This window comes from Diabrotica virgifera, chromosome 3 (assembly GCF_917563875.1).
Source record: "Diabrotica virgifera virgifera chromosome 3, PGI_DIABVI_V3a".
Classification (NCBI taxonomy): domain Eukaryota; kingdom Metazoa; phylum Arthropoda; class Insecta; order Coleoptera; family Chrysomelidae; genus Diabrotica; species Diabrotica virgifera.
The window spans coordinates 18,008,019-18,023,647 of NC_065445.1; the positions used below are offsets into that span (position 1 = coordinate 18,008,019).

General features: G+C 33.7%; 1 protein-coding gene across 2 annotated transcripts in view; it reads right to left on the minus strand.

The window, feature by feature from the left end:
• Positions 1–15,629, minus strand: part of LOC114328743 (speckle targeted PIP5K1A-regulated poly(A) polymerase) — a 79,131-nt gene that overhangs the window by 10,955 nt on the left and 52,547 nt on the right. For both annotated transcript variants that reach the window (XM_028277698.2, XM_028277706.2), the window contains exons 6-7: positions 5,545–5,753; positions 2,912–3,165 (exon numbers count right to left, since the gene is read on the minus strand). In XM_028277698.2, coding sequence (XP_028133499.2) covers positions 2,912–3,165; positions 5,545–5,753 — 463 coding nt within the window. The remainder of the gene's footprint in view (positions 1–2,911; positions 3,166–5,544; positions 5,754–15,629) is intronic.

The following is a 15,629-nucleotide window of genomic DNA, read 5'->3' on the forward strand; positions in this document are numbered from 1 at the left end:
TGTTAAACTGCCCATAGTTGGTAAGTCTATGGTTGTTTTTTGTGATGAAATTTGTTTTAGCCTTTTAGGGCGTAGAGTAGGAGTTTTTTTTTAATTCAAACCAATATCTTCTGATATTTTTATTAACTGATTACCGTTTTCAGCTATTGTCTTCTTTAGAATATCATCCAATAGAATCACTGTTAGCTACAGCATTTATTATATCATCTGAGAATATACACAGGGTTTTTTAAAAAACTTTTGACACACTGGAATTCATTCATGGTAAGCTAGTGGAAAGAAACATTTCTTACTAAATGTTCGTTCCTTTCTTTGGGAAGTTTTAGGGACAAGTCTAGTCCTAATTAGTTTGACAGTTATGTTATACAAAATAACATTTTTTTTAGACTAGACTACTACTACTAGACTCCAGTAATTTCTACAGAGTTTCAATAGTCTTCAGACAACTTTTCAGTACACTGAAATTTAAATTTACTACAATTGATTTGCTGTGATACCTTGGAAGCTCCGAGTTTTCATTATAAATATGGGCCCCATTCTAACCGTTTTTTTTTTGTTTTCGTAATATTCAATTGTCAATTTACGCCATCTTTTACTGAGGTTTCGCAGGAAAAAAGTGTGCTGAAAGTTAATAAACTATCATAGTCTAAAATTCTTTATCGGATTTTCGCATGAATATATTTTGTCAAAATGAACAATTTTGTAATCTTCATCTCCGATAAAATTAAGTATCAGTTTTTAACTTAGAAATATTTCTAATAAAATTAGTAACTTTACACAGGAAAAAGAAGATAAATGATTCTACCGGATTCTCATATTATAAATATGTTTACAACAAAGTATTTTTATCAGTAAAGTTATATATTGGGTTGGTGTTATTTTAAAATATGAGTTACCGGTTTTTACCATGTTTGGTTTTTATTAGTTATTGTGCTTAAAAATGTTAGTATCAAATAATAACATTTACCAGTGGCAAGAGACGTGTTTTTACTACAGCAGAAATAAAAATACCGGATTTCATAATTTTGGTATTTATTGGGTTTTCGCTCGAACCCCTCGATATGGTATTCATTGATCTTGAGAAAGCATATGATAGAGTTTCTCGAGAGATTCTGTGGTGGGCACTCAATAAGAACGGAGTCCCTGGTGAATATGGAAAGATTGTGAGGGATATGTATGAGGGAGTAACGAGGACAGGTGTGGGAGAGACTGATACATTTCATGTGAAAGTAGGATTGCACCAAGGCTCGGTGTTTAGTGCGTATTTATTCTCATTAGTTTTGGACCAGATAACAGCGAAATTACAGGGTAACATTCCATGGTACCTAATGGATGCTGATGATGTAGTGTTAATAGGAAATAGTGAAAGAGACTTAGAACAAAAACTGGAACAGTGGAGACAAGCTCTGGAGGAAAAAGGGTTTAAACTTAGTAGGACAAAAACAGAACAAAAAAAAAATAGAGTATTTGGAATGTTCATTTAAAGATGGAGTTACTACAAATAAAATAGTATCTTTGGATGGTGAACTGATTGTAAAAAGCAATAGTTTTAAGTACCTGGGATCGGTATTACACAGTAATGGAGAAATAGATGGAGATGAATGCAGTAGAATTAGGGCTGGATGGATGAAGTGGAAGGAAGCGAGTGGTGTGTTGTGTGACAGAAAAATTCCAATGAAGCTGAAGGGAAAATTCTATAAAACAGCCACAAGACCGGCTATGATGTACGGAACTGAATGTTGGGTAGTGAAGAAGAAAGAGGAACAATGAATGCATGTGCCGAAAATGAGAATGCTTATGTAGATGGATGAGTGGAGTGACAAAGAAGGATAAAATTAGAAATGAGTATATTAGGGGAAGTCTAGGTGTGGCACCAATTGATGCCAAAATGAGAGAGCATAGGTTAAGATGGTTTGGTCATGTTCAACGTCGAGACGTTGATCACCCAATACGAAGAATAGCTGAAGTGCAGATTCCTGGAAGGAATAGGAGAGGAAGACCAAAGAAGACCTGGGGTGAGACGATAAGGCAGGCCATGTTGGTAAAGGGGATTAACATTGATATGACCCAAGATAGAATTGTGTGGAGAAATGCAATTAGGGAAGCCGACCACGCATAGGTATAAGGCAAAGAGAATGATGATGATATTGTAATAAAAATAACTTAAGGCCTTTATTTTGAATATCGTCGGTCTATTTTTCAAAGTCGTAACTCCAAAAATGCTAATTTTGCAGAAGAAAAAAAACTGAAAAATTGTATTGTATTAATTTTTGTGGATGGTTTTATTTATTTTGTAAATAGAAAAGCATATTTGTATAGTTTCCAATAAAAAATAATATATTTTCAAATTTTAATATTTAATTGCAAGAGTTATGACTTTTTCTGTTTAGAATCTTAATTTTACTGAGGAGATACGACATTTTCAACATCGACTATAGAGAAAGACTTTCACGCATTGGAGTTAGGGCATATGAAAATTTAGACCAGATGGTGATTTTAGGTCTTTTGATAATTGCGATTTTAAAGGTTTTATATTTTTTCGGAGATACGGTTTCTTCTGGACGTGTAGAGATCAGCTGAAAGTAGCTATTAACACTAAAATGTAAAAATATGATTTTTGAGGAGTTACGACATTTTAAAAATAGATCGACGATATGAAGAATTTGAAACTGTTCTTAAAAGAGTGATTATGATCTAGAATCTAGAAGGTGAAGTGCGTACAAAGAATCTGTTTTTCCATTATTGAAACCCCTTTTGTGTTATGCTATATGTTTGTCAAAGGTTCTGGAAGTTTGACCAATGTAAGCTTTCGGAATTGTAAAAAATAGAACAGAGAGTTAGTTTAATTCTTATTACAATAAAATTACAATACTTCAACAATATATCAATAAATAACATGTAGCTAACTTACTTTAAAAATTTAGTATTTTCAACGCTCAATCCATGCCTGAAAGATAGATCGCAGTCGATCCCCGTGGAAATATGATGGACTTTAACAATGGGGGTTCTAGCTCCAGGTACCGTAACGATTCTTGAAAATTCAGTTCTATGTTTGCTTAGAATACTCTCAACTTGTTTTACAATGTGCGCTTGAAATAAAGCATCTTGATTCTTGGCTCCATAATACATACCTCCTACATCAATATATAAATCCAAGTCACTTTTCTGGAAAATTCAATATCAGTTTATTAGAGTGCCATATTAAGAGAACGAAGAAGAAAATATTTATTATGTAACGTGCAGTTGTTCCAGTGGATCTTTACACAAACGTAATTATTGATTTGCAAACAAGTTAAATAGGGCAGTCAATGAGGATATTTGGCTCTGAATTCCATCCTACTACATCGATTTACTTGATATTTTCAGAGTAAGTAGGAAATAGATCGGGAAACAAAGTCTACCCCATGCCGATGTGCGCTTTTATCTTGTCGGTGGTTCCCACCCCTTCTTGGGGGTGGAACATTTTTTTCCACCCTTTAATTCTAAGCAAAAATTGTCCTATATTTTTTTTTGAAAACCTAACACTTTTTGAGTTATTCGTGGTTGAAAATTGTCCATTTTCATTGAAAAGTGACACCTTTCGGACGGTTTTTTGCGAATACCTTAAAAACTACGCATTCAACGAAAAAAACTATATAAAATATTTTTGTAGCTTATAAAAAACAAAGAGACTCGTTCCTTCATAAATCTTCTAGTTATCATACAAAAAGAGATATGGTAAGTGAGAAGAGTTTGTTTTTTGGTGCATGCTCCAATCGGTGTATTCATCTTGAAATAACAGAAAAACGGTCGATTTTAGGTGTATATACCAATACCTTTTAGAGTGCTTGAAAAGACCTTTAAAATGAACAATATTAAATGTCGATTAAATTCAACATAAGCGAGATATGCTGCAAAATATTGATGGCTAATGTATTTTAAGAAAAATTGGGAAGTATATTTTTAACCCCTCATGCATCAGAATTTAAATACATCGTTTTCCTTCTACAATACTTTTTATTATAGTGTTATTTCTATGATCAAAACGTTGGACGGGTTTAAAATGAATGGTTTTTGAAAAAAATAAGATCAAATTATAGAGCGCATTTTTAAATTTTCTTAAAAATCTTCATTTTTCTCCATGTAACTCGAAAATGATAATGAGATACGAAAAAAAGATACCGAACAAAAATGTATGGTTTTTTTAGATAAAAATTTTGTTTTTGTTTTTCATTACTGTATCTCTTATTGTTTTCAAGTTACAGGGAGAAAAAGATTTTTAAGAAAATTTAAAAATGCGCTCTATAATTTGATATTAATTTTTTCAAAAACCATTCATTATAAACCCGTTCAACTTTTTGAACATAGAAATAGCACTATAGTAAAAGGTATAGTAGAAGGAAAACGATGCATTTAAATTCTGGTGGATGAGGGGTTAAATATACTTCTCATTTTTTCTTAAAATACATTAGTCATAAATTTTTTGCAGCATATCTCACTTAGTTTGAATGTAATCGACATTTTAAGGGTATTTTCAAGTACTACAAAAGTTATTCGTAGCATTATACACAAAGATCAAAATTTAAAAATCCATCGTCAGACCTGTACTAACATATGGATGCGAAACGTGGACCATAACCAAAGCAAACGAAGAAAAGCTCAGACGTTTTGAACGAAAAATACTTAGAAACATTTTCGGACCTCACCACGACATCACGACAAACCAGTATAAATAAGTATTGATTCATTAATATTAAATTATTAAAAGTTAATAATACCTGGTTTTTAATCTCAGAGGTCTTTAAAATTTTCTTAAAAAAAAAGGTTTAAAATGCACCTTTCAACGCAGTTTTTAAGCTCTTTTAAAATACGCAAACAGATTTTCAAAATTTCAATATACAGGGTGTTGGTTCAAGGTCACAATTACTTTATATTTTTTTGTTAATCCGGTCCTGGATTTTTCTTGTCATTATTAATTGGGTCGTTCCAATGTGATAAATAGGTATTGATTATTTTTAAAATTAAAATGAGTATTTATTCATTAACTTTAATAATTTATAATTAAAAGTTAATAATACCTGCTTTTTAATGGCAGAGTTCTTAAAAAATTCAATATAATTTCAAAATTAAAGTCAAAAAATTGTCTGGCCGAAAAATTGAAGCAAACCAATAAATTTAGTTTTTTGTGCTCTTTTCAAATATGCAAACAGATTTTCAAAATTTGAATATACAGGGTGTTCTTTTAAGGTCACAATTACTTTATAATTTTTTGTTAATCCGGACCTGGATTTTTCTTGTGGTTAGTATGTCGGTCGTTTGGGTTTTGAATGAGACATATGTGTACCAAATATCAAAAAAGTCTACAGGGTGGTTCTAAAGTTATGGCTTAGGAAAGGAATAGGCAAAATCGATAAAACACCCTGTAACTCAGTTATAAAAGTCGGTAGGACAAAAAATGTAGTATATCTAGAACCGCCTCGGTGACCTCTATTCACCATTAAAGTATTTCCGTTTCCAAATGAAACACCCTGTATAATAATATATATGTATATCTAATACACTTACATCATTTCCAAGTCCAGATTCTCTTGAACCAAAAGGATAAGCTTTGCACTCAGCTAGAACGGTTAATAGCACTTCTTCTATCCGTTTGGTACAATCCTTAGTTTTCTGTAAAGACATTAAGGCATTGTTAGCCATCAACCGCTCACATTCCTCTTCAATATCTTCCGTACTTTTGAACAAGTTTTTAATTTCGTCAGTGAGTTTGGGTTCTACAAAATAAAATATCAGAAGAGTGAAAATCTCAAAGTGAGAACAAAAATATTTGATAATATATAGTTACCAATAAATATAGTAAAAGTGTTGGAGAAATAAATTCCCAACATTAATATTTAGTAAAACTATATTTTGTTTCAATATTTTATTTAGTGGTTTGCGCCTTGTGTACACTTCACAAAGATGTTTCTATGTTTTTATGTTCTATAATTCAAAGTGTACACAAAGGCGCAATATTCAAAAAAAAAGTTCGTTGCCAAGGTGTTGTTATATAGAATAATAAGATAATAAAAAACGGGAAAGTAGGGCGTGTGTCCGATCCCACACAAAAATTACTTTAATACCAAAAGTTTGTGTTATTGTAATAAAATATTAGTTGTGAAAAGTGTCTTTAGTTATTCCTAGCTTCAGAAGTGTAAAACCAGTGTAAAATTATTTCCTTGGTGTTGCAAAAATCCAACAAAAAGGGTGTCCCTCCCGTAACACCAAAAACGTAATTTTTTCGTTTTTATTTATTTATTTATTTTTCGGAGGATTGTAATAAAATAAATTTCAAAAAATTCACATGCAAAGTTGAGGCTTTTACAAAACGTTTCTATTTTTGTAGACCCATAGGTTGAATGTAAATAATCTAAAAATATTTTTTATTTTCGAAAAAAGCGTATAACTTTTTTTAGGAGATGTCTGCAGGTCTGTTTTTTTTGTATTCTATTAAAATTCAGAGTGGGCCAGAGAAAAGAGTCCACCTCGATATTTGGCAGTATTTATCAGATTTTAAGGAAATAAAAAAACAGGTCAATTTTTGATCTAAGGAGGACACATTTTTATAGTACTTATATCTGTCATTTGTCAACCCCCTCCCTTCCACTTCCCCCTCCCCTTATTTTTAAATAGGGAATAGGAAAGGTTATTCAATTCTCTATTCAGTAATATTAACATTGACATAATCATTTACACAGGGTGTCCAAGAAAAATTATTTTGAATTAAATTAATTGTCAAAAAAGAAGAATGTATGTAATTTATTTAAGGCTATGGGTACATAATTCGCAAATATTTTACGTGTATCCCTACTTTTTCTGTCTTTACACGGCAAATTACGTGTAGTAAAATTCACACTGGTATGGATATGTGAACATTACTAGAATGTCATTCTACTTGAAAATGTCATCATTAATTTAAAGAGATGGGTTTTGAATGTTCTTGGATAACTGTTATTTTTATAATTGGAAATTATGAATTCAGTTCTTGGATAACTGTTATTTTTATAATTGGAAATTATTAATTCAGTTAATAAATGTGATAATTTTTTCACTAACTATGTATTAAGTGATTGTAATAATTTATTTGTACAACAAAGACTAATACTCAATCGAGAAAAGAGGAAAAGTGTTAAAGTGATTTTTTAATAATATATTGTTTTGGAATGCTTACAATTTTGAACATCTTTAACAACAAAATACTTGGATCACAGAATATATTATCCTGATGTATTCTCTGCTTGGATCTTCCACAAATAATACACAATAAATAACTTTTTATTAAGTTCACGTCTTAAATCAATTATTTATCAAATACACTATATTTCAATAATATTTAATCAATAACTCAACATATTCCCGATGCAATGTCAAATATTTAAAATTGTCACTGATTGTCAGTGTTTGACTGACAATATATGCTGACAATATTATATTCGGCTGAGAGCGTTGTAAGACAAAGATAGATTTGGAAAATATTACCACGGCATTGTGTTTATTTTTTTCGAATCCTGAAAAAACCAATAAATATTTTTGAAAAATTTAAAAGCAGAATGAAAGACTAAGTTATTACCGAGGGCCGAAAGTCCCTTAGAATAAATAAAAAGTTTATTTTGAATGATATATTTGAAATTAAAAATCACACTAAATTTTCTCTTAGTTTTTCACCCCTGTAACTTATTAAAATAAACATTATAGAAGTTCTCAGGGACTTTCGGCCCTCGCTATTAACGTGATCTTTCATTCTGCGTTTAAATTTTTCAAAAATACTTATTAGTTTTCTCAGGATTCGAAAAAAATGAATCCCGATTTGAATAGCATTGCAGCTGAAAATACGTACCGATCCTCTTAACTCAGAATACATTCTACTGCTGACAGAAAACAGAAAAAAATGTTTATTTGATAAATAAACATTGTTTGTTGCTTAAATTCAATATTCAACCTACCAAGAGGCAGATGGGTGGCAGCTTGAACATTGAAATTAAGCGAAAAGCAATGTCTATTTATCAAAAAACATTTTTTTCTGTTTTGTGACATCAGTAGAATGTATTTTAAATTAAACAAATTACATAAATTCTTCTCTTTGTGTCAATTAATTTAATTAAAATATTTTTTTTGGACACCCTATATAAATAATTATGTTAATGTTGATATTAATGAATAGAGAATTGAATAACCTTTCAAATAAGCTAGCACACGACACCTATTCCCTATTAAAAAATAAGGGGTGGGGGAAGTGGAACGGAAGGGGTTGACAAATGACAGATGTATGTATCGTAAAAATTTGTCCCCCTTAGATCAAAAATTGACCTCTTTTTTTATTTCCTTAAAATCTAATAAATACTGCCAAATATCGAGGTGGACCCTTTTGTTTGGCCCACTCTGTATATATTTCTGATATTTTACACATGTTTGGTAAGGTGCGCCACCTTCAACAACCTGAAGCACTGATTTTTTATGGGTTTTGGGGATTTCTCCCAGTCAGTTTATAGACTTCAAGACAGATCTAAGATAGGTTTGGTAGTTTGGTTAGATGTTAAGTTTGGTTACGTTAGATTGTTAGATTATATTAAATTTTTCAAATTTTTAGATATTTTCAAAGTGGCAACAGTGTCGAATGTACTAATGTAACTACTGTACATAAAATTTTACTTTGTGTCCATATCCGCCATATTGTTTTGAATGATTAAAAATCTTGATTAAATAGTTATTTATGATACAAGTGTTAAAAGTACACGTTTAAGGCACGCATGTGAAAGTTTGCAGAATGAGCGATAGCGAGTTCTGCAATTCACATAAGTGCCTTAAAAATATGTACTTTTTAACACGCATAATATCATACAATATTTTTTCTACAAACGTAATTACAGGACAATATATACAAAAACGTTTACTTGAACTTGACTGTACAATAAATATATTATACACGGCTCACTAAAATAATTAGTTACGCCCCTGTACTACTGATTACTTAAAATTCAAGTAGTATTTATGTAACCTTTCTGGAAACTCCAGGTTATTGTTGAGACTCGCATTTGAACCCCTCGCCGGGGCAGATCGTCAAAAGCTTCCTAACGAGAATCATCTCTAATCTATCGACGCTCCCGCTATTCGTAAAAAGGCCGCATTTTACCGGCTTTTTTTTGCTATCGTTTTATACCGCTCAGATAATTCAATCTGCTCAGTATTATCGACGATGATTTATTTAGCGTATTAGTGAGTGCCTTACAAATGAACCAAATGGATTATGGAATTCAATCAGAGCTCTGATGTGACACGTCATCAAGGAATAAAACTGTAAGTACTCTACATGTATGTGAACATAACTTATTAGTCGTGATACTGTATGCATTTTGAACCATATACCTCTCGTAGCAAATATTCTTTGTGCCATTTATGCAGATAATACTTTAAATTACATATGAAAAATCGTTATCTACTCTTAACCAGCTTACCTATGGGAATATACTCTATAACCGTACAATAAGTATAGGTTACTATTGTTAAGGATACTTTACGTATTGCCTAAACATTTCTGTTCCATCGAGCCGTATCATATTAATTATTTATTAATTAAATCCTCAAGGTCCTTCGTATTTGCATATTTTGATAATCTCTATTCTGAGAATAACGGTTTTTCATTTATAGTGTCTTTCTGTTGCATTTGGAAATTTCCAAGCCACGCCGCCCCGGCACAAAAATAAAATATTCCTCTCTTTCTGCACTCAAATTCTCAGTATTTAACCCAGCACGTCTCTACAATAGCTGGTAGGTTGTTAAGCCCGGTCTACACGTGCAATTTCAGAAACTACTTGCTTTGTTCAAATAAAGGAGTCGTTTTGTTTGTATGAAAAAATATTTGCATATATTACATTATTTTATTTTCGTAAATATATTTTTCTGTTTATAGTATACAAAAAGTGTACTCATTTCTTGGCTGATAGTACGGGTGTTATAATTTTAACATTGTTTGTTCAACCTTTTGATTTAAATTAAATTTATAATTTTGAATCCGATTAAGCCTGGTTCACAGGTTACAAAAATTATTAAAAATAATTTTGTTTTCTTGCATAAATTGTAAGTTTTTGCTACATTTAGCTTCGCTTAAGCTCATTTTACACTTCTAGAAAACTATAGAAAATAAATAATTGTTTTTTCCTTCAATTTAATTAATTTAAATACTTGTTAAGGGTGTCTCACACTTGCTGAAAAATACCCATTTTGGAAAATTGCATATATTTTGAAATTTTATAGTTTTGCATTTCATATACTAATCTGCGCTCATACAGGGTGATACTATTAAGCCAATCTCACACTATTAAACGTGTAATATATAATATATTGTACATATTCTCTCATTTTCGCATCGATTTATAGGTTTAGACATTTGCAAATAATCTATCTAATCTCACATTCTCGCAACATGGCTGACCGATCAAAATATAACCGACAGAGGCTCACCGCAAAACTTGATATAACCAAGTTGGCTGATTCGGTTCCCACAACTCTTAATTCTCTAAACAAATATAAAATTCGTGAAATAATTTCACAACTCAAACATTCTTACGGACTTTTCCGCGATGCTCAAAATGTGCTGGAGACGATCCCCGAGGAACCTACCCCCTCTACTGATTCCTCTGTGGTTTTTGATAAATATTTGGATACAATTTCTCTATTGGAGGAAAGGTTAGAGGTCATTGAAAGTTCTAATGTGACTGCTACCCCCTCCCTCCAATTTGACCCTAATTCTTCTCTAACCTCACAGTCTATGGCTAGGCAACGAACAGTAAACCTCCCTCGTATTCAGTTAAAACCATTTAGTGGCTTAGTTACTGAATACAATTCATTCATTGAGACCTTTGATACAATAATAGGATCTGATACTACATTAAGTGATCTGGAAAAACTCATTTACCTCAAAAGTTTTCTAACTTCCGAGCCTTTGACGCTTCTCGAGCATATCCCACTCACAGGTGACAATTACAAAATAGCCCGGGATAACCTGACACAAAGGTACGCCAACTCTAAATCGCTTATCAAAACTCTCATCTCTCAAATTCTTGATGCGCCTCCTATTTCTGGAAACGCAAATCACTCACAATTAAGAAATTTTCATACGGTCATGTCAAATAATTTCAAGGCCCTATTGAACTTGAATAGGCCCCCTTCAGATCTCTTGCATTTACTTCTCATACATATCGCTACTCAGAAACTCGACGCACCTACCATTAGGGCTCTTGAGTTCCAATCCGGTGGTAGCCAAGCTACCCCTGATTTTGTCCATTTTCTAGGGGAAATCGAGACACGCGTTGTTCATCTTGAGAATATTCAATCTCAATCAAAACCAAAATCGACTACTACTTCCAGACACTCTTTACACCTAGCCTCAGACACTTCTACCAGTAACCTTTCGCCTCGCTTAGGTCCTAAGAAATGTTCCTATTGCAACGACTCTCACTCGATCTACTCTTGTCCTCAGTTCAAGCAGTTGAATTCTAAAGAACGTTTTAGTTTTGTCAAACAAAATAAATTTTGTATTAATTGTCTTGGGTCTCACATGCTCGATCAGTGTAAATCCAAATTCTCTTGCATAGTTTGTAAATCTCGTCATCACACGTTGCTCCATTTCGACAAAACGGGTCATAGTAACCCTTCCGCGGCTGTTGGCCAACACAACTCAAATAATCATAATAAAACCGCTATCTCAAATAACTCCCATACACAGGGTAATTCACAACAGGGGCCCTCACATGTTAGAGCTCCTGAAACGGAAGTTAATCTTCAAAATTCGACTCCACATTCAATGGCTCTATCTGCAGCCTCGCTTGATAATCATTTGGTGTTATTAAGCACACTCCAGGTCTATCTTGTCGCTCCTAGCGGCAAGAGGGTCTTCGCAAAGGCACTTTTAGACTCGGCCTCACAGGTTTCATTTATTAGTGCTGACCTCGTAAAGGAACTGTCACTCACCACTAGAGATGGAAAATTACGGATCAATGGAATTAACTCCACCTCATCCTCGTCTCAATCTATTGTAGATACAACAATTTTCGCTGTCGCTAACGACGTTCCTTTTGACATCTCGTGCTCTGTACTCCCAAAGATAACAAATCCGCTTCCTCAAATTTCTATTTCGGCGAGCAAACTAAACATACCCTCAGAGATACCATTAGGTGATCCGATGTTCCATGTAACATCCCCAATTGGTATCCTGCTCGGTGCAGACCTGTATAACGATATCATTCAACCTGAAATAATTCGTTTGGGAAAAGGTCTTCCCGTTCTTCAACGCACTCTACTCGGGTACACGATATCAGGGTCAGTTCCAGACTTTGCTCTTAAGTCGAAAAATACTAAAAAGGCTTTGGAATTTTATTCAAACTCTCTCGTTACTTGTTGTTCTCATAACACTCCTTCCGCCGTAAATGAGCCGGTAGTGTCCAACGAGGAACTATCCGATCATTTACAAAAATTCTGGGAGCTGGAAGAAGCCGCTCCTCAGAACACCGATCTCATTAATGATCACCCCGCTGAAATTAATTTTGTAAAACATGTTAATGTTCTCCCCAATGGACGATATGAGTCCACACTCAATCTCAAACTCCCTATCGAAGATATAGACATGGGAAATTCGTTTCTCTCGGCAAAAAGACGTTTTCTCAGTCTCGAGAAACGTTTTCAACTCAACCCTGATTTATTGGAAAAATATCAGGACATTATATCGGAATATCTCAATAACGGACAAATAATTCAAGTGCCGTTAAAAATGCTAAATAACTCTCCACGAGATACGGATATATTGACGCCACCCGAAATGGAGATCGCTGATCACGCGATCATCAGGTATATCCAAAGTATCTACTTTAAAAAAGAGATTCTTGAATTGAAAAATGCTAAACTCGTGACCAATAAAGCCATTCGTAAACTCAACCCCTTCCTACAACATAATGATGGGCTGATTCGTGTGGGAGGACGTCTCCGACACGCCCCCATATCGTATAATCAAAAACACCCCATTCTACTTCCTTCTAAATGTCGAGTTGTAGAACTAATCTTGACTCAAGCTCATCATAAGTTATTACATTCAGGCGCGCAAACAGTACTTTCGTATGTCAAAATGAAGTACTGGCCAATTGACGGATTAAGACAGATTAAACGCTTAATTCGTAAGTGTGTAAACTGTTTCCGATTCATGACACCCAATTCTGTTCAACAGATGGCAGATATGCATCCCGATCGTGTACTCCCCACTAGACCCTTCCAAGTCGTCTCAGTGGACTATGGGGGGTTCTTCTTAATTAAGTCCTCACATTTGAGGAAGGCACCGCTTTACAAAGCATACGTAGCCTATTTCATTTGCATGAGCACTAAATGTGTTCATATCGAACTCGTCACAGGATTAAGCGCAGAAGCCTATATTCTTACTCTGAAAAGGTTTATTGCCAGAAGATCCACGCCCAGTATTATTTGGAGCGACAATGCCACAAATTTCCATGGGGCAAAAAATGAAATGCGCGAATTCTATGATTTTTTCTTAAATCAAAATAATTCGGAACAGATTAAGGAATTCTGTACTCAAAACTCCATAACTTTCAAGATGGGTGTTCCCCGCAACCCCCATCAATTCGGCCTCCATGAGGTAGGAATAAAGAGTGTGAAGTATCACCTCTATCGAATTATAGGAAATTCCCACTTCACCTTTGAAGTGTTTAACACAGTATTATGCCAAATCGAGGCTATTCTAAATTCGAGACCCATCACTAGGATGTCGTCTGACGCCAATGACTTCGCTTTCCTATCTCCAGCTCACTTCTTAGTTCAAAGAAGTTTAACCGCGCCCCCTGAACCAAGTGTTTCAGAGATACCTGAAAATAGGTTGAATCTTTTTCAGCGTATTAGTAAAATTCAACAGCAATTTTGGAAATTGTGGAAAAAAGACTATCTTTGCCTCCTGCAGCAAAGAAATAAATGGACCGACCCTACTGACCCTGTCAAGATCGGGGATTTGGTTCTGTTGAAGGAGGATGGTACTCCTCCACTCTTATGGCCAACTGCCAGGGTAATAGATGTATTGCCTGGTAAGGATGGTCTAGTTCGTACTGTCAAGATTCACACTACTCACGGTGATTTTCTTCGTGGTATTACGAAAATCGCTGTGATTCCCCTGGAAGATTAAAATCTATCCCTAGGGGGAAAACTTATCGTTTTCCTCCATTTTATCGTTGTTACCCCTTGTGTATATAAACTCTAATTTCTTCAAACATTTCTTATCGTTGTGCACATCTTTGCCAATCCCCTCTCTTCGAGGTGATATAGGCCATCTCTCTCGCCTGTCGCCCCCGGCAATATGTACAATAAATATATTATACACGGCTCACTAAAATAATTAGTTACGCCCCTGTACTACTGATTACTTAAAATTCAAGTAGTATTTATGTAACCTTTCTGGAAACTCCAGGTTATTGTTGAGACTCGCATTTGAACCCCTCGCCGGGGCAGATCGTCAAAAGCTTCCTAACGAGAATCATCTCTAATCTATCGACGCTCCCGCTATTCGTAAAAAGGCCGCATTTTACCGGCTTTTTTTTGCTATCGTTTTATACCGCTCAGATAATTCAATCTGCTCAGTATTATCGACGATGATTTATTTAGCGTATTAGTGAGTGCCTTACAAATGAACCAAATGGATTATGGAATTCAATCAGAGCTCTGATGTGACACGTCATCAAGGAATAAAACTGTAAGTACTCTACATGTATGTGAACATAACTTATTAGTCGTGATACTGTATGCATTTTGAACCATATACCTCTCGTAGCAAATATTCTTTGTGCCATTTATGCAGATAATACTTTAAATTACATATGAAAAATCGTTATCTACTCTTAACCAGCTTACCTATGGGAATATACTCTATAACCGTACAATAAGTATAGGTTACTATTGTTAAGGATACTTTACGTATTGCCTAAACATTGACTGACATTCCATTTTTATATTTTTTTGACATTACATCACAATTGACTATACGGTCAATACAAACTGCAGTGACTTAAAAATTTTAAAGCACGGTTGTAGAAAAACAATATTATGTATTTTTACCTAAGTTAATAATCACAATCACTGATCTTATTTATTATTTTTTAATTACGTTTGTTATTATTAGAATAATTACATATTTTTGTAGGCTTTTATCGCAATTTTTTTTATTATTCTAGCTTTTACTAGTTTCTTTTCTAGTAAAGAAAACATTAAAATTTTTTAAGCATCTCTTTACTTTTTCGGTACAGTTCACAAAAAATAGACATTTTTAAGGAGTACCCTCTTAATAAGCAAAAGAAAAATCGAGTTGAGGTATCACTAACCGTGTAGACGTGGAGGTGACGTGCGTGGCCAGGCGTGCCTGGGCCAGTACTTTATGCTCACAAATTCCAAGCCGTCTAAAATACTGGGATCATACTCCATTGCTAAAGCACTAAAACTACACTATTTTACAAATATTGACACTCTCAAAATGTAACAAACACTATAGTTTTAAATTTTCACCGAACCTGTTTGTTGCTAACAAATATAAAAAATATAACTAGACTAACTGATTTCGCTTAGTACACAAG